Source organism: Cupressus sempervirens, chromosome 3 (assembly GCF_028749045.1).
Source record: "Cupressus sempervirens isolate cs-2001-9-10 chromosome 3, ASM2874904v1, whole genome shotgun sequence".
In the NCBI taxonomy this organism is placed as follows: domain Eukaryota; kingdom Viridiplantae; phylum Streptophyta; class Pinopsida; order Cupressales; family Cupressaceae; genus Cupressus; species Cupressus sempervirens.
This window is the reverse complement of record NC_143120.1, coordinates 625791185-625813761: the sequence shown is the minus strand read 5'-3', so window position 1 is coordinate 625813761 and position 22577 is coordinate 625791185. Positions and strand designations below refer to the sequence as shown.

Sequence of the window (22577 nt, the reverse complement as noted above, 5' to 3'; positions counted from 1 at the left end):
AACAAATGTTCCACCTCCTTTTACTTGGCTTTTCATTGTGACATATTTCCATAATGGTGAATTGGGATCGGTCTTGAATTTGGGTCGAGCAATAGAAGAAGCTGACATTGTCCTGTTTACAAGAGCCAACAAGTTAAAAATTAAAAATGTTATTAAATAATTAAATAATAGTAAATACAATATTAGATATAAAAATAAACAAATTCAATTTCTATTTGAACATTAAAAAAAATTTAAAAATATATATATTAAAATTATAAGAAATATTTATAAGTACAATTTATAACAAATATTATAATTTATTATATAAATATTAAATTAATAAACAATAAAATAAAAAATACATTATTAACATTTATTATTTAATACTCTAGACATTATATAATATAATATTTATTCAATATTTAAATAATATTTAAATATTGCCTGACATTAAAAAATTAGAATTTAAAATTTAAATATTATATGATATATACAATTTTAAAAAAACTTGAAAAACCTTATATATTATTGAAGTTATAATTTATAAACTATATATAGTATTTAAAATTTAAAAGTTTATAACTTAAAATAAATTTAAAAAAAATAAAAATAAACATAACCATATGAAAAAACTCAATAATAAATTAATATTATAAACTTACAATATGAATAAAACTATACATAAAACTTTGTAACTTGTTTGAAAGTTTGTAACTTTAAATAAATTTAAAAAAATTAAAATAAACATTCGCAAATTTACCTGGTTAAGCCGAACGCAAACTCCCGCTCCGTCGTCCCTGTTGCAGGTCTCCGTCGTCGTCCAGCTGCAGGTCTCAAGTTGGTGTCAGTTTACAACTTTACTGTTGTCGTTGCTTTCCAGTTGCTGTCAATTTCGAGCGCGGCGGATGTTTTTCCCACAAAGTGCAAACTTTTGCAAACTTTTGTCTCATTCTGCGCAACGGATGTTTGTTCCGTTCACTTTAGGGTTTTTACCCTAGTAAAAACGCGTTAAAGACTAACAAAAATCAAACGCCGACCTTAAATATCTTAGTCAAACTGCCACGTTACCATTCAAATCTCCACGTCATTCAAAAAAATTCGAATTCATTGCAAATACGTATAAATCGAACCCTGTTCGATTCGACGGGGTATTTTGGACGTATCTGATTCCGATACGTACCGTACCCGTATGTGAAGGCAAATGGAGAAGTACCGGTAACATAGGATTTACCTTTTGATTAATTTCTTTAACTAATGCAATCCTTCAATTTTTAACCGATGAATTGGATTGGTCATTTGATAGATGATGGAACTTATCCAGCTAAATTTATATATTATAAACATTGTTTATTGGATAAAGTAATTAAGTAATAAAGTTTTATGAATGATTAAATCGGTCAAATTTGTTTTGACTAAAGCTGGTTTTACCAACTCAGTACATAAGGAAAGAAAATTCAAATCAAGCACAAAAGAGTTTCCAGAAAAAAAAAAAAACAAAACTATAGCTATGCTGGCAATCCTAAGTTACCATGGTTAGTCCCTGGACCCCCCGAACCTGCAGAAATTCAAGCTGGTTCGAAGTTTTGGGTCTAGTTTGCAGTCCGATTCAGGCAAGGTTCCAATTTTCGCCTATTGGTTCAAACCTGGGCCAACCAGGCCAAAAAAATTGAACCAATTTCAAAACCAGAACCATGTGCTTTCTAGGCCCCACAAACGGCAATAAAGTTTTTTTTTTTGCAAAATTTAATTAAGTTTTTGACGTCCACAACCCTAAAAGGTTGTTATGAAATGTTTTTGATGGCCTCTAATTGTCATTGTCATTTTTTGAAGAATTTGATGCCAATACCAGTGTTTCTGCTGCTGATCCCATTGGCCTTAGCTCTATCGTTGAGTCAACTAATGCCATAGAAGAAGAAGATGAAGAAGAAGGTGAAGATTGAAGAACTTAGAATATTAATAGATTTTTATTCCATTAGTTGAACAATGATACTTGAACTTGATGCTATGATTTACTTTTAATATTTTGAATTTTTTATGTTGAACTATATGATGGTATGATCACTATGATAAGTTTATGGTGTTTTTGTTGTTTAAATGTGTTTATGCTACTATGCTACATTTTAATTTTAACTCATGCACTTTTACACAATGCAACCAAGTTGTGAAGGATGAAATTGTTGATATTTTATTACCTTTGAATAATTATGTTTGTAGCATATTTTTTCGGATGTTTTATAAAATTAAATCTTTGGTCATAGATTTGTTTGGAAATCTTAGACGCCTTCAAGAAAAAGGGAAATTTACATGTTCTCTCCCACCAATTTCAATTGCAACAGAGAAAAGGAAAATGATTCCTTCTTGTTGCCTTTTGGAAGTTACCAACTCTATCCACACCTTTAGAGGGAGTTTAGGGTTTGTTGGTTACTGGATGGAGACCCATTTTGGGCAGTGAGCAAATTATGTAATATCAAAATAAGGATATTACATGACACCTTCAGATTTAATTGAGATTCACATTCAATATCAGGCCCAATCTTGACTTGTTTGAGAGAGACTCACATAAACTGACCTGTTGCATAAATCGATTTCCATTACTATACAATTACCATAGGGTCACTATTAGTGCACTTGGATATTACAACTCTTTATTTCTACTTGAGTTAGAAGTTTAATAGAAAGGAATCTCTAGCAAGTAATAATTATAAGAAATGGATCAACATTCTAAGAGATTGCATTTGGGTTCATTACACCACCATGCCACCACCAAAGTTCCTTTGCCAAGGCTATCCGTCACCGCATTGCTCAAATTCAGTAAGGGGGACATGGGGGGTGGGGTTGTAGGTGTTTTGTGGGGGTCGGGGGAGGGGTGGCTAGGGGGATTAACAGGGGGGGTTGGGGAAGGGTTCCTAGCAAGACTCAAAGTTTCCTTGTAGGATCATCATCTGAATCACTTGCAATAGTCTTCTTACTATTTGTATCTGCCAAGGTCTCCTCATTTTTCACCAAATTCTTGATGACTTACTTTCCCTACTCCTCAGACAGTCTACTTGAGTGACAAGTTTGTCACTGCTAGGTGTCTTCTTCACTTTCGTAGTCTAGGTTAAGGATGTTCTTTCTGGCTTTTTAGCTTGGGCAAGTGTCTAGAACTTTAATGGCCTCCCTACGTTTTTTGACGCCTAGGGTTTCTAGGATAAGGGAGTCACTTGAAGACATTAGGCTCACAGAGGGGGTATTAGTAGGGTTTTTGAATTTTGACTCAGAAGTCTCAGGTGTTGAGGGTGAAGGGTCGGTCTCCCCTGATGGGAGATGGTAAGAATAATGGTGGTCGGAGGGGGACACAGGGCACGGTGAAATTTATAGAGTCTGAGCATGAGCCTTTGGTGGAGAATCATAGGTTTCTCCCCCTAAGCCTTAGCCTTGGCATCATCAAGCACATTGCTTTCCAAAGAGTGGAGCAAATAAAAAAGGATAGAAATTAAATCCTTATGCCTAAGACGGTTTAAGAATGAAAGATGGTAGTAGTAGAAGAACCCATATCTTCCCTCCACCATAAAGTATTTGATAATGATTTTGCCCATTTTGGGCCAGAATTCTAGAAGGTCCTCTGCACTATAACCACCCTGCTTCTTGATAGGCTTCTCATTAGTACCTTTGAAAAATTGCTCCAAACCCACCAAGTCAAGAGTTTTGCTAGCCTTCTTCTGCTTGGGGCTATTAATGGTTAGGCCAGTAGCTTTCTCTATGACTTCCTCATTGATTTTGAAGGTTATACCTTTCATAGTAACATGTCTATTATTCTAAGAAACAAATTGCCAATAAATGGTCTCGTCGAAATCAATCTTACTCTCCATAACGGAAAGAATGCCACCTTCCTTGTACAATACATTGCCATAGGATTGGTACTGAACTCATCTTCAATCTTGTTAGGCTCAATTTTATGTCCATCAACCCCCATTTTCAGACCAACAGCGAGAAACCTAGAAACACAGAGGCACATGTGAAAATTCCAACAGCAGGTTAAAAACCAACTGTTAAGAACAAGCAAGGTAGTCTTGACAAGAGTGGTGTAAATAATAACAACAATGTAGAAATAAATGTCAACACGACATTTTTGGATGCCCAAGCCAGAAGGCAGATGTAGTGTATGCAGAGAACTGGCATAAAAATAATGACAATGCGCCCCAAATCCAAGGCACTCACTAGCTTTAAGCCTTTTTCCCAAAAATGCCCTTATGATATGACAAAAGCATAGATTAATAAAACCACACGTATAATGGCAATGCCATGTAATCCCCTTGATATTAATCCTTTCCAAAATGTTTTGAAGGATGTAAGGATTATTATTGCTGTTCCAACTCATACGAATAGTGGGTTTGAGGACCCTACCGTACGTTAGCTGAAAAGTACAAAAGTTTTTGGAATCCAAAGATGAAGGATGATTATGGGCCCATCCATCTCAAACTTATCATGACAATGCAAAATGAGGTCAAGCCACATGCATATAGTGAGACCTCGACAAACATTATAATGGGAAAGAGTGCCAATGATACCATGAGCATAGGCCCAGCTCAACCCTCCCAGGAAATCAAGATACATGTCAGCAGCCAGTTGTATTAGGTCATCTATACCATCATTTTAATTCAAAATCTTGGTGTTGGGGAAGCAAGGTCTTGCCACGCCAAGTTTGAGGTAACTCAAACCTTGATTTTTAGACATCATTGGGACTAGTATTGACAACACCCTCTTCCTGCCTTATGAGGCTTTTGGTAGACGTAGGGAGTAGATTGAAAGTTCTCCAACAATGCAAGATGACAAACAACAAACTAACAATAATCATAGAATCGACCACCAAATTCCCCTCCATGTAAGAATGGTTTATTTTGACTTCGTCAAAGTTGTTAATTTGGCCAAGGATGTCGCTAAGGATATTATCCACTTTCCACCTTGCCCTGGAAGAGCCTTTAATCACATCAATAATGATTTTTTGAGTCCCCCTCAATTTCTAGTTTCCTGCTCCCAAAGTCTAGGGAAAGTCTCAACCCCCACAGAAGGGTCATATCCTCCGCTTGGTTGACAATATGGTGCCTCAGAGGTCCATTGTATGCAGCAATTAGATGACCCCTGACATTGCGAATAATCTGCCCTCGCCTCCATCCCATCACTAGTAGCATCGTCAAAGTTGAATTTGTCCAACAGATGCTTAGTGGGGATCCACAATGGCCATTCTAATAAGGAGCTTTATATTGTCGAATTTGCTAAAGCCTTTATCAATGTTCCAGTTCTTAGCAATGTGAAGATTAGTAGCTTGAGGGGGGTACTTAGGGCTCTTCTAGTGGGACACTGAGAGGTTCTCAACTAGAAGCTTAGTTCCAAGATGAAACACCTCAAAAGAAGATTGTTCACTATCCCTGAAATCCATGTTATTACGCTCCTTCCAGATGCTCCAACAAGAGTGGGGGTGGGGGTATTTGTTGCCAAAGGAGTTGGAGCAAGGGGTGTTGAAAGGGGGGTCGCCAACCAGTAGCAAATTGTTAGGTTTCTCTTTTGACTGCCCAAGGAAGGTTGAGCTTATGGAAGATGAGCTAGCAGATAGCAGTGGAGAATTCACAGTGCAGGAAGAGATGGTTGAAGCTTTCCTCCTTTTTGCAAAGGTTGCATCTATTGGCTAGAGTAAAACCATGCTTGGTGAGGTTGTCCTAAGTAAAAAATTTACCATGCAACGCAACCCACTAAAAGTTCACTTTGGGGATGAGTTGGTTTTTCGACACTTCATTCTAGCAGATAGTATCACTAACAACCTTTAGCAGTGAATTATAGGTTGACTTAACAATGAACTCGTCATTCTGCATGAGGAGCCAAATGATCATGTTAGCTCGATCAAACAAGGATTATCACCTTATGCAATAGATTAGCAAGATTTGTAGCTAACAAGGCCTAGTCTGCAAAATTGCAACAAGGTCCACCCAACGACCATTAGAGATGTAGTTAGCTGCCAAAGTACCAATCCTAAGAGAGAGGATGTTCCAAAGAAGGAAGAATCTACTAGTGTCGAGGGTGAGGTTATCAAGCCAGACATCTTCCCAAAAGTGGGTGTCCCTCCCATTGCTAATTTGCCAGGTTATCCCATTTATCTAGAATGCTTCTGCATTTGAGAACATTGTTTGAAATTTTGGAACCTTGTAGGTGGTCATTATTAGTAAAAAGTTTATAGAAGCGATCTCTATCTAGGTATTTGGCTTCCATTATTTTGCAACAACCAACAAACCCTTTAAGAAGAGTCCAAGCAACCTTTAACAATAGAGCTCTATTAAGATTGTGGATATTCCATTAGCCAAGGGCTCCAAGAAACTTGGGAAGTCAAACGTGATCCCAACTCATGAGGGATAGTCTCTTATTTTCCTTGTAGCCAGACCAAAGAAAAGTGTGCTAGACTTTTTTCAAAATGTCAAACATAGCACTTGTGATTTTGAAAATAGATAGAAAGAAAACTGGGATTCCCTAGAGGGAAGCAGAGAGCAATTGGCACTTCCCTATGTTGACAAGGAGTTTTCCCTTCCAGCCGACAAGCTTTCTTTGGGTGCATTCCAGAAACGAATTCCAGCAATCATCTTTAACCTCCTTCACTATGAGCAAGAGCCCTAGGTAGGCGGTTGAGAGGATTGTTGAGTGGCATCCAAGAATGTCCAAAATTTTCACTTGTAGTTTAATGTCAGTATTGAAGAAAAAGTCCTATTTTTGTGATAGTTGATATATTGACCAAAAGTAGAGGCATAGTCATCAAGGAGAGTCTTCCAAACCCTAGCCTCAATAACCGAGGATGCACCAAAGAAGGTGTCATCACAAAATTGTTCTAGAATTGAGGGGGGTAGTGTAGTGCCTAGTTTGATTCCCTAGATAGTCTCTGTTTCAGCTAAATGCATCATATTTTTGCCAAGGACCTTAACCAACAGAATAAAAAGCTAGGGGGAGAGAGGATCTCCCTATCCCCAGCCCTTTAGCTGGATGGAACATTCTCCCCAGTTTCCTATTCACTAGCACATAGAACTTGACCATCTCCATACAATCCTTGATAAAATTGATAAGGGGTTGGCCAAACCCGGAGGCAGAGAGCTCTTTGTATAAGGTGCAATTAAATTTGTAATAAGCTTTAGAGATCTCAAGCTTGAGAGCTATTCCCACAATTTTATTGCAGTCAATAGAATGAAGAATTTCATGTGTTGTGATGGCCATATCCATAATTTGCCAACTATGAACAAACCCCTTATGGTTGGGATTGATTATCTCATCAAGCATAGGTTTAATTTTATACACTGAAATCTTAGAAAGGATTTTGTAAAAGGTGTTGCATAGACTTAGGAGTCTGAAGTCCTCTATGGTGGTAGGGTCCTTAGTTTTTTCCTTCTTTTCTTGTGTTTATAGGCCGGTCTTTGGAAGAAAGTAGTGTTGCAATCTCCCAAGCCACTAAATCCGAGATCTCTATTTCTAGAAGACTTCTTCATTGGCCATGATATCCTTCCAATTCTCGTTGGTTGCCTCTTCTTCCTTATAGAGTTCAAGGGAGGTGAAGGGTGTCATGTTTACCAAAGAGGTCCTTTTTAGTCTTGAAAATATCCCCTAAATTTGTTTTGCTCCAGCCTTTGACCTCTCCTCTTATGATCTCAAGCCTTTTAGCAAATTTGAACATAGAAGATCCTTTCACTAAAGTGGACCACCAAAAAAATTGACCATCTTCTAGAAGTTGGGGTGGGAGGTCCACATAATCTCATATCTAAAGGGGGTACGACAAGAGGCTTGCTTGTTGACGCACTTAGAGAGAAAGTTATGGTTGGAGGTGGTCATGGGGAGTGTGGTCAAGGAGGACTCATTGCCCAGGTTCTAGGAAGATGAGGTCAAGAACTAGTCAAGTCTAGCTTGGATGAGGTGGGTTCCGTTCTGGTTGTTGGACCAAGTAAAGGGATTACATGCCAATTCCACATCCAAGAGGCCAATATTGGAAATGAAATTTGAGGGGTCCCCATGATGTCAAAATAGTCCATTAACCCCCCAAGCTTCTTCAAGGGCAACAAGAGGGAGTTGAAGTTACCTGCAACCATGATTATATTGCCTTGGAACTAAAGAAAGCTCGAGGAAAGGTCACTCTACAAACCCAATCTACTTGGGTGGGTTTTGGGAGTGTACACATTGAAATTGTGCCAATGGTCAGTATGGGACATGAACGTGACAACTAGGTATTGTTAGGAGAAGATATATGCATCGCCCTTGATATGGGAAGGATTCTAGATAGTGAAAATGCCTCCCAATACCCCAACAACCTCCGAATAGAAGAAAGCTCTCTGCCAGAATTTTCCCATAAGTTCATTGAAATTAGCATAGGTCATCTTAACCTCTTGCAGTATACAAATATCCACCCTATGATTTTTAGTTAGTATCTAATAGGATATTTCTTTTGTGAGGTACTAAGGCCCTTAATGTTCCAAGAGAGAAAAATCACTTCTTACACCTTTGGATCAGGTCTAGGGTTAGTTGCCTCCTGACAACAATTTCCCTTGTGATTTTTTTATGTCTTATAGCCCTTTCAGAAGGTCTACTTGCTCTTGTCTCAATCTTGACATCCACCTTTTCTCTCCTAGTTTTTTCCCTTTGTTTATGCCCATTAGAGTCCTCATTTGGCATTCCTAGTGCCATTGGTGCACTTGACACAACATCTAAGGAGGCTATTCGAGGGGCAGAGGAATCCAGAACTTGCTCCAACTTAGAATCACCATTTGTGGCTTCTATGAGAGTAATCAAAGTGGCCGAGAGGTGGCTTCCTAAGATATCAATAGCAATCAAAGACATAGGCAGCAGTTGTGGCATCTAGCTTAGTATTTCATAATTCATAGGAATGGGGACTTCTTCATCTTCCAACCTAGTCAAGTCAGAGGAAACAATCGACTGGGTTTGGGGGGGGAGGCATTTGATAGAAAATTGGCAGCACTTTTGCACCTGTAGAAGCCAAAATTAGGCATTTGGTTGTCCTTGACACTCAAGCCAAGGGTAGAATTCGAGGTAGGGTTCATGCCCATGGCCCTGCTAAGAAAAAAATAGGCAGATTATTGTAGGGTAGGGGCTTGCCAGTGGCTAAAGATCTTGGAAACTGTACTTGAGCTTCAAATCAATGTCCTCAAAAGTGAGGAGTATGCCCATGCGTCTCGACGAGAACACCGATAGGGGCGGGGGAGTGCCAAGTCCATATAGCCACCCCCAACCTATCTATTGGTTTATTTTTCAATTTCAAGTCCTGCTCCTCGAGGGGCTTGTAGTCTACCACTATGTGATCTTTAGAGTTGCAAGTTTGGCAAAAAAAAGTAACATCCTGATAAACAATGGCCTAAATCTAATGGCCCAACTCAGATTCAAGTGTAACAAAGTTAGGAAGGGCTTTATTGATGGTTACACTGACACAAAACCTTGCAAAAACCAAGCGTGATTTTGTCAAGATAATTGTATCTATAGAAATGTAATGGCCAAAGGAGTTGTCTCTCCACCTAAAGACTTGCTCATCCCAAAACTCGAGGGGGAGGCCAGGTAGGCACATCCAAAGACACGTCATGTGACTTAGCTTTGTATAGGGGTCAAAACTAGGTTTCCACTTTGCCAAAGTGAGAAAGTGTTCGTTGTAAATCCAAGATCCCAAAAGGACAGTAGAGAGATCTTCCAACACAGTAAATTTGAATAGGACCAAACTTGTGGGCATCACTGAGATTGGCAAACTACCTTTAAGCTTCCAGTGAGACCCCACCGGCTTCCTAACAGTGTCAATGGTGGGACAAAAGTTAAAATTAAAAAAACAGCCAACAAGGGCAAGATTCAAATCAGACATCATTTTGTCCACAACAGAGTCTAGGAAGCTAATTTTGGTTCCGTCCTTAGTGACAACAAAGTCAGCCAAGATAGATTTCAGGATTCCATTAGACCCCCCCATAAACACACAATTACAGATAGTTTTGGGGGAAATTCTTAACGGGGAATCCGATGTACTTTCCGCAAGAACATTGACAGGTACAACAACTAGGTTGTTAGCCAACAAAATCTGGAGAAGGATAATCGGAAGGTGGGGGAGGTTCCCCCCAGTCAAAACCAACATTTCAAAATTCAAAAAAGTTGTTGAGCATGAAAATTGTAGAGTGCTATTTGTTAGATGTATTTATGTTTAATCAAATGTTAGAACATGAGAGATGCACTTGAATTTGCGATTTAATATGCAATGGGAAATATTGGGAATTCATTGAAGAAATTGTGAGGAATTTGTTTAGCCTTGACTAGGTTTAAATCCAATCCAAGAAAATCAAATTCCAATAATCAATTTAAATTTTGTTAATGTGAAAAATCCAAGTCAAGATCAGGGTTAAATTGGATGATATTGGGATAATTTGGAAAGATAATTAAATATTAAAATTTTCTAGCATATTGATGACATTCAATATTCAATTAATAAAGCATAGGAAATAATTTAGCTGCCATAATATTTAAATCTCAACCCCTTCAAGTATGGGCCCATGATGAAAGATGTGTTGATGAATACAAATGCCAAAAATAGAAACTTTTGAGGAAATGGAAGAAGTGCAACACATGTCGATGTCGGTGAAGGAAATTATGGTAAGTTGTAAGTGGTAAGAAGGAATTTCATCCAAAATGGCAACTTGGAAGACTGTTGAATGCAACTACCCAAATTTAACTCACTGACAATTTGGTAGGTTAATGGTTGAATCCCTAAATAAGAGATGAATTCTCATTACATTCTCACATCAAAGAATTGGTGAGTCAAGAGTGGCGGGTGAAGATTTTGCAAAGTGTGAGTTTTCAAGAGGTAGAGTGTGAATTTTTGAGAGAGTTTTTGGAGAGAAAAAGTCCCTTCCTAGAGAGATGAATTTGCATCGAGTTTGAAAAATTAGAGGAAGAGACTACAAAATTTGAAAAAAGTAATTCTAGAGTAAGTTGGAGAAACAGGAGAAGATGCATAAATTTCCGAAGAGAATTCATCTCTAGAGAGACTTCTATAGTTAATTTCAAAATTTTCTTCTCTAATGCCATAATTTGTTCTAGAAGTGAAGAAATCTAATCTTCTTTTAATCCTCACATGTTCTTATGTTATTTTGTTTTACAGGAAGAGGAACGACAGAGCCCAAAAGATCCAATTTGTCTAGACCATCATTTATCATGAATGAATAGTAAGGGGTTTATCCAAAGCCAAAGATCATGTCAAAGTGGAAAGATGGTGATACAAATTTGGATGGCCTTGCATGAGTGAGTTTAATAGAAGAATATTTGGCTACAAGGATCATGCACCCATATACATAGCGAACCAAATAGTGAGAAGCAAGATTGTAACAATTGTTAGCCTTGTCTTAGCCATCCAAAATTCTAAACTAATAGTGTAATGTGCAAGGCACGATAATTCAAAAGATAGAATAATTTGAGACCCATATAACAAGGTACTAGCAAAAATATCCATTGGCGATTTTAGAAGCTTTTGGAATTCTAACATACAAACCAATGGTGTGAAAGACAAAAAGACAAGCAATTAGGGTCTACACTTGTGGGATTGACCACAACGAGAGTGCGATCAATCGAAAATGGCTAAGGAAGATCGAGGCTCACCATTCAAAATTACCCAAATTGATTTGGTTGGACCTTTAGCGAAAGTGAAATGACTTGGTGATGATCTTAAGCAAGATATTTGGAAGTCAAGGAAGTTTCATGAGCTCTTATGTTAGATACATGATAGCTAGGAAGAAAATATACGAAGGATTGAGCTACAAGGGGCCAATAGGATGTGGTCCAGGCTATTTGGTAGTACATGAGTGTTACCCCCAATTTTAGCTCTATGCTACGGATAACTTCATGAAAGCCAATGATGCAATTGCTATGCACGTTGTCAAAACGTTGCTAGGTAGCTTCCACACAAGCCTATCAACTAAGGAATAAAGTTGGTAGAGAAATACGGAGCGTGGTTCATCCAATTCTTACATTTCTCCTATATTAGGCTACAAGGGATTTATTTTGAGCCTTACAAACTTCTAAGGTATCTAACATATAAGATGGATTTGTCGAAACTCACCAAGCAATTGACTAGATTTGACAAGATCTAGAAAAGGAAAAAGAAATTGGGACTTGAATTCCCAATTACCATAGGGGAGTTGGATGAAATGTGTCCGTATATGCAAGTGGTTTAAAGGTCAAGAGATGAATTACACTTTTATCTTCTAGCACTGTACCTGTTAGGAACAGATTATGATCCTAAAATTAGTATAAAAAGGTAGCTGGTGTGAAATATAATTATTGGTTGCACCTTGAAGATTTCTAGCTAAATGCCACAATCATATATGAGATCAAAAGGAGGACATCTTCCAAGTTGTTGCTTCACATGCTCAAGGCATGCCAAATCACCTAGGTGTCAGACCAAGTCGAAGAAGATATGACCATGAAAGAGAAAGAAAGAGAGGTCATCCAATCATATAATTGGTATAGGAGAGAAATATTAGATCTTGATTCAATATCTAGACTAGTTTTGAAATTTATAAAATGGTGGGTTGACCATCAAGTCAACAGACTAAGGGTGAATAAAGATCTCCGAACTTATATTTAGATAGAACATCAGGGTCACGGTAGGAAACCATCAAGAGTAAGAATTGAAGGAGAAATACCATTAGAAAATGTTGAGCAAAAAAGGGGAAAGAGTATTGTCTGAGAAATATAGTTGAGGAAAAAGCCTAGTATCCATAGTAAACAACCTCCCCATAATAGGCAAAAGCCAATGATAACACCAACATGACCCAACAATTTCTTGAACTTGTAGAAAATGAATCCTTTTGAAAGAGAAGGAACAAGTGGAAGAAGGATGCTACAAGGAGATCAAATAACTCGGCCAGTACAAGATAGAGAAAGCACCAATGCTTGTCAGGGATCCTCCAAACAAAGAAATCAAGAGGATGAGAATACCACCGAGGAATGCCTCGAGACTTTATTAGATGTAGTAACAGTAGAGGAAAATGTCCTTGTTACAAAGGAGTCCCCGTTGAAGAAATAGATGCTCCTATCATAGAAGCAAAAAGTCCCATCGTAGAGGAAGAAATCAATGATGAGATAGTAGAGGGACATGAGTGGTTTTCAACCTATGACCAACATGCAAACGCTCTAGATTGGTTGAGGCAAAGGTTGTAAAATTGTAAAATGAAAGTTGACCCTACACTAGAACTAGAAAAGTTATTTAACCTAGTTAGCAAGCTAAAAGAGGACAAAGAAAAGAAGTTTTCAAAGTTCATCAAAAATGAATCTAGATCATGGACTCTATAGATTGGAGTGCAGACAATTGATAAAGCTTAAGATGAGAGCACTCTAGATGACTACAATGTGGCACCATTTGATCTAGGACATGCTAGCAAGGAGAAGGTAATTGAGGAGTTTGATGATTCTGCCTAGGTGATGAAGGAAATAATGAGGGATTCAAAAGAAAAATACCAAAAAGTGAAAAATTATAACAAGGCCTTGTAAGGATATCTGCAAAGCTTATCTCATCCAATCATGGAAGAGAATCAAGCATTCATTCCTCCTACAGATCTTCTAGCAAAGTCAATAGAAGGCATTAAGGAGGTGAGAAAAGTTGCCCAAGTTGCAAAGGTTTGTGTGGAAGGCATTCAAAAGGAGTTAGAAAAATTTGTAGAAAACTTGGCACAAACATATGAAAGGGCATTAGCTATCCTCTCTAGGATGCAATGCATAGATGAGTTGCGGGACAATGAACATCTTTACCAAAATGAGATAATCTCACAATTGCAAGCCTTGATGGAGCCTCCTAGGCAAATGTTGGTTGATGATGGTGTGGTGAGGGAGGGAGAGGAATGTGATTTCACGGTGGTATAGTGCAATAGTCATGGCAAAAAAGCTGGTTGAAACCTCCAACAAGGAATCTGCTCAATTAGAGAACGTGGTTGCAAACATTCAAAAGGGAATCTTTAACATAGTGGTAACTTCATTTACGCAGAGAATGATTGAGGATGATATAACTAAAGATGGGTGGAGGGGAAATTTCAAGGAGTTCTTTCAATCAAACTCCTTCTCAAGAGATGACTTTGAGAACTTTTCCATTTACTCAAATGCCATGCACACTACTCAAGACTCAATTATAGATTGAGATAATAGTTTCAGAAGATTTGAAGTCACAACCATTTTGAAATTCAAACAAGTAGCGCTAATTGTTATTGTAGATGAATTGGGGACAATGTTGTCTAGATTTCAAGCATTCAAGGAACATAATTAGGTGTAGTCTATTTTGAGCAAAAGGGCATTAATGACTTAGTGGGAACTTTCTTCATGCATGGATCATCTTGACCACTTCCCCACTAAGTGTGTGGCCTTTTGATTGATCCATGTGGGACCCCCCATTAATTGTTGATTCCTTTTCCTTGCCCTAATCCTTGTTAAAGTTGAGGAGGCAAAATTTGGGTCATTGGTTTCATTTCAATCTGGGCCACCCATTGTAATCTAAGACCTATATAAAGGCCTTCTCATTTATCAAGGATGAAATTTGGAGATTGTTTCTTAAGAGCTATTGAGATAGTAAAGTTGTCACTGAAATTTGGTGATTTCTTGAAGCATTTTTCTGCTCGCTTGTTTTCTTTGCTCCCTCACTTAGACTGGATTTTCTTTCAAGTGCTTAAATGAATGTGATTGATGATAGTACTGTGTTGGAAACATCTTACTCATATCTTTTTAGGTGATTCCTAGCGCAGAAAAGGGTTGGTATTGATCCCTTATGTGGATGCTTTACTTCAATCATTGATGCACATTGTTCATTATGATGGCATTCATTGTGATATAAAATTATTTACACAACCTTAAAGATTTCACTAGCTTTGCATAGTTGTTGAATTTGATGAAACAAAGTTTTGTAGATTTCATTATAAGATTATTCATCTTTCAAGTTCTTAGGATTAGAATAGATTTCTTAACCCTACTCTCATTTACGTTTCCATGTATAAATGAGAAACCCCCAAAAAGTATTGTCATCGCCATAACATTGTAAAAGCTCTCATATCTAGAATTGATTGAATCATCTTGAGAACGAGAACTTAAGTCCCCTCTTGATACCAACATATCACATCAACCATTGAGCTTATCCACAATCAAGAACTAACATAAAAGAACCTTGGAGTCTATTGTATGATCTTTTGCAATGTTAGCATACACATGATTTTTCTCAAGAGAGGATAAGATACTTGGTATTTTATTCTACTATTGGTATGATCGTAAAACACACATCAACGAGATGGAATGCAGAAAGAGCATGTCTCCAAACGGCTTGTCTTTCAATATAATTTAGTCTTTTGTAACCATTAGGAGATGCGAATATCAGTTTGAGTAAGGGTGGGTGGATAGTTGACTACACATATGTCACACTTAGCAAGAATAGTTAACCTTTGGTCAAGGTGGCATTACGTTTTTCTCAGATACATGACCTAATCAGAGATCCATACAAAGTAGAGTACATAGTTGTATGACCAACTAGAGATTTTTAGATATTTAAACACTAGGCTTAGATGGCAACTAGACCTAATCTTGTATCTATGCCCTCGTGAAGGGTAGGATCACTTCCATAAATAACATCTATGAAGGATCGGCAAGTCTACTGTTGGAGGAAAAGCACTCTAATGAAGCTTTCTCTCAAGCTGAACAAGTCGATATTTAATTGGAATTTAGAATGACTATGCAGAGCTTTGTAGACTCTAAACCATACTTCATGCTATTAACTATGGTTAGCACGTATTCATGAGATGGTAACAATGATTATGATAGAATCTCTACTTTAAGTTTTATTTTCATCTTGTACTTAATGTTTGCTTGTTAGTTCAAGAAAAATTAAATTATAAATGCAAAAAAAATGATCATGCAAATATTATGCTAGTGTCTCTTTATTGTAAGTGCAAAAAAAATTGTTAACTCATTGTAAGAATGAAATTTGTTGTTACAACATGGTAGACATTAACACATTTTCCAAGGTATGGGCTTTCTTATTTTCTTGGATCTTCAAGAAAGTTGTTTTAAAGTTCAAATGGAAAATGTTATGTATGAGACAACTAATGAGGAGCTTGATGAAGATATGTTTTTCCAGTACCATAGAGAATTTTTGCTCAAAACATGGTGACAGATTTAGCACCTCTTAAATCAGAAAGTTGTGAACAACATAATGAAATGGAAAAAGCAGCCATGATTAGATTTTAATGAACAAGCTAACCCTTTCTAAGAAGTGAAGTGAGGTTGAAGCACCAGTATATAAGAAAGAGACCAACAAGAGTAGCTCTTAAATTTGTTCTTTCAAGGAAAAGTCCTATCAGGCATCTATCTAAGTTGGAGGCCAGCAAAGAACCACTTGTCATGCTTGCAACCAAGTGTGACATTCCAATAGAAGATGAAGTTGAATGTGAAGTTTGCAGCTAAAGAAGAATGGATGCAAAAGGATCTCAAATTCCATAGAGACACCAACAAACAGAGGGCATAAACAGAAACATGGAACTTAATTAAAATCAGCTAATGAAATGGTTTGCAGCCACACATGAGAGCTGACAAGTTCTAAGAACACAAAGATTTCCCACTCAAGGGATTCTCTTGAGATAAAATGTGGGGAAAAATTACAAAATAAATTAGTACCTAGACAGATTTCACAGAAAGAAAAGGATCCTAACAGACTTGTTAATTAATACAATGCCATTTTAATAAAATTGCAATCTTATAACATGAGAACCATTTCAAGATCTAAGACGCTAACTTGTAGCATTACAACTTTGCTAACTGACACATTAGAACCCACATACCTCAATGACCTTGCAACATTAATGGAGATTTACATAGTAATGTGGTGGATTGCATTTCCCCCTTTTTCAGAAAGGGGGTTCCAACCAGCACAATTCAATGACATAACATTTCAAAATTTTAGAGACAAAGTTCCTAAGTTGAAGATCTTTAAACTTTTTTTAAGTATGAATAAAAGGCATTGGATATAAATAAAAAGCATTCACCTTTGACTAGGACCAAAATCACCCCTTTAAATTTGTTGTTAGAAAGGTGAGATTTATTGTTAGAAAGTTGAAGATGGAGGGTTATAAGAAATCAATCATCAAAAGCTTTTCAAATTTAGCCCAAAGAAAAAATAAGTTATTCCAGTGTATGAGTTACAAAAAATACATTTTTAATGGAGAACATAAGACCACAAATGACTCTAAATAATGAAGTTTGAAACTCTCTCTCTCTCACTCTCACAATATGCAATGTTTCTCCGACATCCTAATTGTGGCTATCCATAATCTCTTTGTCATTCATACAATTGGTTATTTGGTTAATAATACATATCTTTAATCTGAATGTTCCAAACAAATTTTAGCAAAGAAAGTCTTTAGAAACTCCAACCTATTTACCATGCTCAACATTAACCTTACAATGACCTAAGCATATATAGAAAGATGACTGAGACTGACATTTATTATATATGCAAACGTTCTAAATTATATACACATTGTCACTGCAAAATATTTAAATTACTAAACATTAATATAAACCATTTGTCACTCCACAAGAAATGTGAAGAAATGAGAACAATTTAGAATCCTATTAATATGTGTACGAAAATTTAGCATTTGGGTAAAATAACTGAAAGTTGGAACCAGTCAAGTTAGATGTTTATTTACTTGAATTATATCCGAGTATACATATGCTCTTATTCTTTAATACTTGAGGAATGGATTAAACTTTTCTTGGGTTTCGAGCTTTAGATCTCCATACTATTATTATACTCTATAAATTAGCTGCACTCTCTTAAGATACAGAACATACCTCTTATCATTGTAGCACAAGCTACAGAAAAAGCATTATAAATTCATGGAATGTGCTATCGGGAAACAGAGATCTGGTTGGAGTTTCAAGGTTTGAAATTCAATTGCACTAAAATATCACAAATTATGCTCCGAATTGATTCTTAATGTAAGACACATGAGGTGAATAATATGAAGATGGTTAGAGTAAACAACCAAGAAATTTACCTATTTCATAGTTTTCTTGGGAAAATAATTACCTAGGAAACTCATAATTATACTCTAAATTGGTAATTATATTGTAAGACACGAGATAAATGTGAAAAAGATGGTTAGAGTAAATATTTGAGAAATTTACCCATCCTAACCTGGTTGTTTTCATAAGAAAAGAGTTCCAATCTCTTTGAAGCCATTTCTGGTTTGGCCCTTTCCCACAATGTCATCCCTCGACCAGCTCGAATGATGGTGGGAATCCATCCCGTAAACAAAGTGCTGCATCAACATATACAACAATCACCCCACCAAAATTTCTCTCAAGACAGTACAAAGATATAAAGAATTGTTAGAAAAAGAAAGTCTCTCAAACATTGTGTGACAAAGTAAGATCAAAGATAACTAGCAAAACAGAAATGACAAGATTTTTACTTTCGTCTTTGTAGAAACTTCAATAGGATTTTCAAAAAAAGATGACTCTACCCCAAATTCATTGTTTCCATCTAAAGGTCAAGTCCTTGTTCCCTAGTATTAGATACAGTATAAGGGTGGAAAATACTTTGTAATATATATAAATAGGCATGTATGACTTATGTTAATAGTATATCTTACATCTGTTGGTATATGGTGACTCAACCTTATCATGCTTTATTGGTTTTTTATTTATGCATTTTTAGAAGATGCTAAATGAGACCATATCTTCAACAAGGATAGACTTTGGAGCAAAAAATAGAAAGTCTATTTTTTGGCCTTTATTCTCTTTGCTGCAAGAGTTGTGCATAAAGGAAGTTTCTAAATAAGTTGTAAATACATTGAATGTAGAGGCTTTAGAAACGTTTTCCTTTTGTATGAAAACTCTAAAAATACAATGAGTTATTGAAGGGATGTAAGAGAGAGATGAGAAGTTATTTGCACAGGGTTATGCTGTCGGATTTTTTCTAGAATGGAGCAAGATGTAAATCTCCATGTGAAGGCTGAAAATTTATTGTAACTTGTTGTTGAATAATACATTAGCTTAATGGTTTGGAGGGTGGGGTTTTACTTAGAAAGGTTTTCCCCACGTATATGTGTTCTCTATTCAGTCTCATTCTTCTAGTTTCATGATTGTAGACTAATAATCTGTATGTCACAATGCTATTGAAATTTATTTAGATTGGTAAATTGCAATCACTTCCTTTAAGGTTTTAAATTTTTAATTGTGTGAAATCAACTATGTTTGTTTCCGCTTTTATGGCATAGTATATGCACTTGTATTTGCTGTAAAGTTTCTACAAATTCTGTATGATCAAACTTTAGATTATACCTTCTATTGTGCTTGTTGAAGATGATCTTCCTTAAGTCTGACTTGTATATTAGTTATTCTGATGAAAGTATTTGAATAGGGCAGACTTGCTTAAAGGAGCAGACTTTATGTTCTTTGTGTACCCTTTAACTACAACTACACCCTTCATAAATACCTTACCCAAAGGGCATGTCCCTTGAAGGGACATCACCCTATCTAGGTCGACCCATAAACTCCTCATAATTGGTGCCTAAAGGATGTAATGGCATGTAAACAATATTAACTAGGATTAGTTAAGGTTTAACACTAAAACAAATAACACTCAAGGGAGATGCCGATCATGCCTATCAAAGTAGCAATATAAATCTAGGCATTCATAAGGCATCAAGAGAATGCTAAGGTCTATGTGATCTACACAGTCACATCAGTATGTTGATCAGAGTTACGGATTTAACACTTCCTCTTAACTTGATAAACATACTGAGAGATAACATATCTAGCAACATCAATTAAAATGAATAAGCATAGATTGATACCCTATATCTATCTAAATCTTTCTTAGCATGTGGTATCATTGAACACATGATACTATGTCATATAACTAAACCTATGATATGACATATCACTAATACTAGTGATAACAGTATTGCAAAGAATACAATATACAGAATAAATCTAGAGAATAATTAAATTCTTCATTTATCCAAGTTGTGACTCATAGGTACTAGTATTCCTATATCACAACATGATCCTAAGTTAATATCTACCAGAACACAAAAAAAACTCCGGAGAATAATAAAATTCTCCTTTATCCAAATTGTGACTTTTAGGCATAACAATGTCTACATCATAATGTGATCTTGAACTCATCTAGATCTTACAGTAATCTCTATTGTTTAGCACACTATCTAAGAGATCGTCATCTCTCATAATGTCTTTTATACAAGTGTTCATTATCTCAGAGATCATCACCTCTTAGATAATGAGTACAAATGATGAAGCCCATAACAATCAATAGCCTGACAATACAATTATTTTATTAATAATTTAAAGAATACAAATGTATTACAATTCAACTATACCAAGTCTTTTCCTAAAGTGATCTATCTTCACGAGAGAGAGAGAGGCTTGGTAAGAATATCTACTATCTGATCTGTAGTGCAAATGTATTCTAATTTTACAATATTTCTATCTACCATATCTCTTACATAATGGTAAGGAATTTCGATATGCTTGGACCTGTCATGAAAAACTATATTCACAAAAAGTTTGATTGAACTCTGTTTATCAAAATGAATAATTGTAGGATTCCTAGCTTGACCAAATAATCCCACAAGTAACTTTCTATGCCAAATTGATTCCCGAGAGGCCATCGTTGCTGCAATGTATTTGGCTTTTGTGGAACTTTGTGCTACTGAAGACTGTTTTCTACATATCCAAGATATCATTGCTAAGCATAAACTAAAACAACATCCTAAAGTGTTTTTCCTATCAGTAACACTTCCAGCCCAATATAAGTCTGTGTATCCATGTAGGTTCAATTCAACTTTCTCATACTTGAGCCCAAGGTTAAGAGTGCCTTGTAAGTATCTCACAATGTGTTTGACTACAACTAGGTGAATCTCCTTTGGCTCACACAAAAACTGACTTAATGCATTAACGACATAGCAAATATCAGGTCTTGTATTTATCAAGTACATAAGGGACCCAATCATCTGTCTGTAAAGAGTAGAATCTATGGAAGGTGATTCTATTGCTGCTTCCTTAAGTTTATGTAAATTAATCTCCATGGGAGAAGACATAGGCCTGAAGTTCCACTTTCCAAATCTCTTGAAAATGTCTACTGTATACTTTCCTTGATTAAGTATGATGCTGTTAGAATTTTCCATACTTCCAGTCCTAGGAAGTAATGAAGGACTCCTAAATCTTTCATCTCAAATTCTCTAATTAGATCTTTCTTGCATTGATCAATGAGATGATCATCACCTGTTATTAGTAAATCATGAACATACAATATCAAAATTACCATATCATCTGTATCCCTTTTATAATATAGATTTGGATCAGCTTCATTCTTGGAGAATCCTAAGCTGGTGAGATACTTATCAATTCTTTCATATCATGCCCTTGGAACCTGTTTAAGCCCATTGAGAGCTTTCTTGAGCTTGCAAACAAATTTTTTAGGGTTATGAGTTTAAAATCCTTCAAGTTGCTCTAAATATACCTCTTCTGTAATCTTTCCATTTAGAAATGTTGTTTTTACATCAATCTGATGTACTTTCCATCCCTTCGATGCTACAATAGTTGGGACTATTCTTATAGAGGTGTATCTGGCAATAAGAGAAAAGGTTTCTTCATAATCAATTCCCTTTTTCTGAGATAATCCCTTGGCTACAAATCTAGCTTTATATTTTTTAATGCTACCATCAGCAGCATGCTTGATTTTAAATATCCACTTGGAAGAAACAACAAACTTTTCTTTGGGTCTGGGAACAATTTTCCAAACATCATTCTTGATAACGGATTGGTATTCTTCTGTCATGACATCCTTCCAAGCAGTACGTTTAATAGCATCTGAAACATTAGTTGGTTCTGATTTAGACAAATCATTCATGTTTGCTGCATAACTAGAAAATCTTTTGGGTCTTTTTCTTTCTCTGAAGGTTCTAGATGGTGCAGCAAAGTCTTATGCTTCCTCTATTGTATTAATGGCCCAAAGTGGTCTTTTTTGGAATTTTGAGTTTTTTCAAGATTAACATTTTGAATTTCATCTTCAATTTCTTCAATGTTCTCCCTCTGAGACTCAGATTCGGTATTTTCTTCAAAACTAGGTAAGGGAGAGGGATCTCTAGAACTAATGGCTCTTTGAAATGCTAAATCTTTTTCAAAAATTACATCCCCACTAAATTCAATATTTTTTTGACCAAGTATGAAAATCCTATATGCTTTAGATGTTTCACTATACTCTACAAAAATACCTTTCCTCCCAGAGGGTTCTAACTTAGTTCTCTTTTCATTTGGAACATGCATATATACTGGGCACCCAAAAATCCTAAGATGACTTATATTAGATTTAACCTTAGTAAAGACTTCTTTAGGAGTTTTATCTCCATGGTAGGAGTGAAGACTTTTGTTTTGAATATAGATAGCAGTACAAGAGGCTTCTGCTCAAAGATAATATTTTAGGTTTTGATCAAATATCATAGCTCTTGCAGCTTCTATAATTGTCCTATTCTTCCTTTCTGCTACCCCGTTTT

General features: G+C 36.2%; 1 protein-coding gene across 2 annotated transcripts in view; it reads right to left on the bottom strand.

Moving 5' to 3' along the window:
* The window catches only part of LOC149568233 (Thioredoxin family protein), a 207530-nt gene that overhangs the window by 3913 nt on the left and 181040 nt on the right, over window positions 1-22577 (bottom strand). For both annotated transcript variants that reach the window (XM_089821234.1, XM_089821235.1), the window contains one exon: window positions 18194-18317. In XM_089821234.1, the coding sequence (XP_089677360.1) occupies window positions 18194-18317 (124 nt within the window). The remainder of the gene's footprint in view (window positions 1-18193; window positions 18318-22577) is intronic.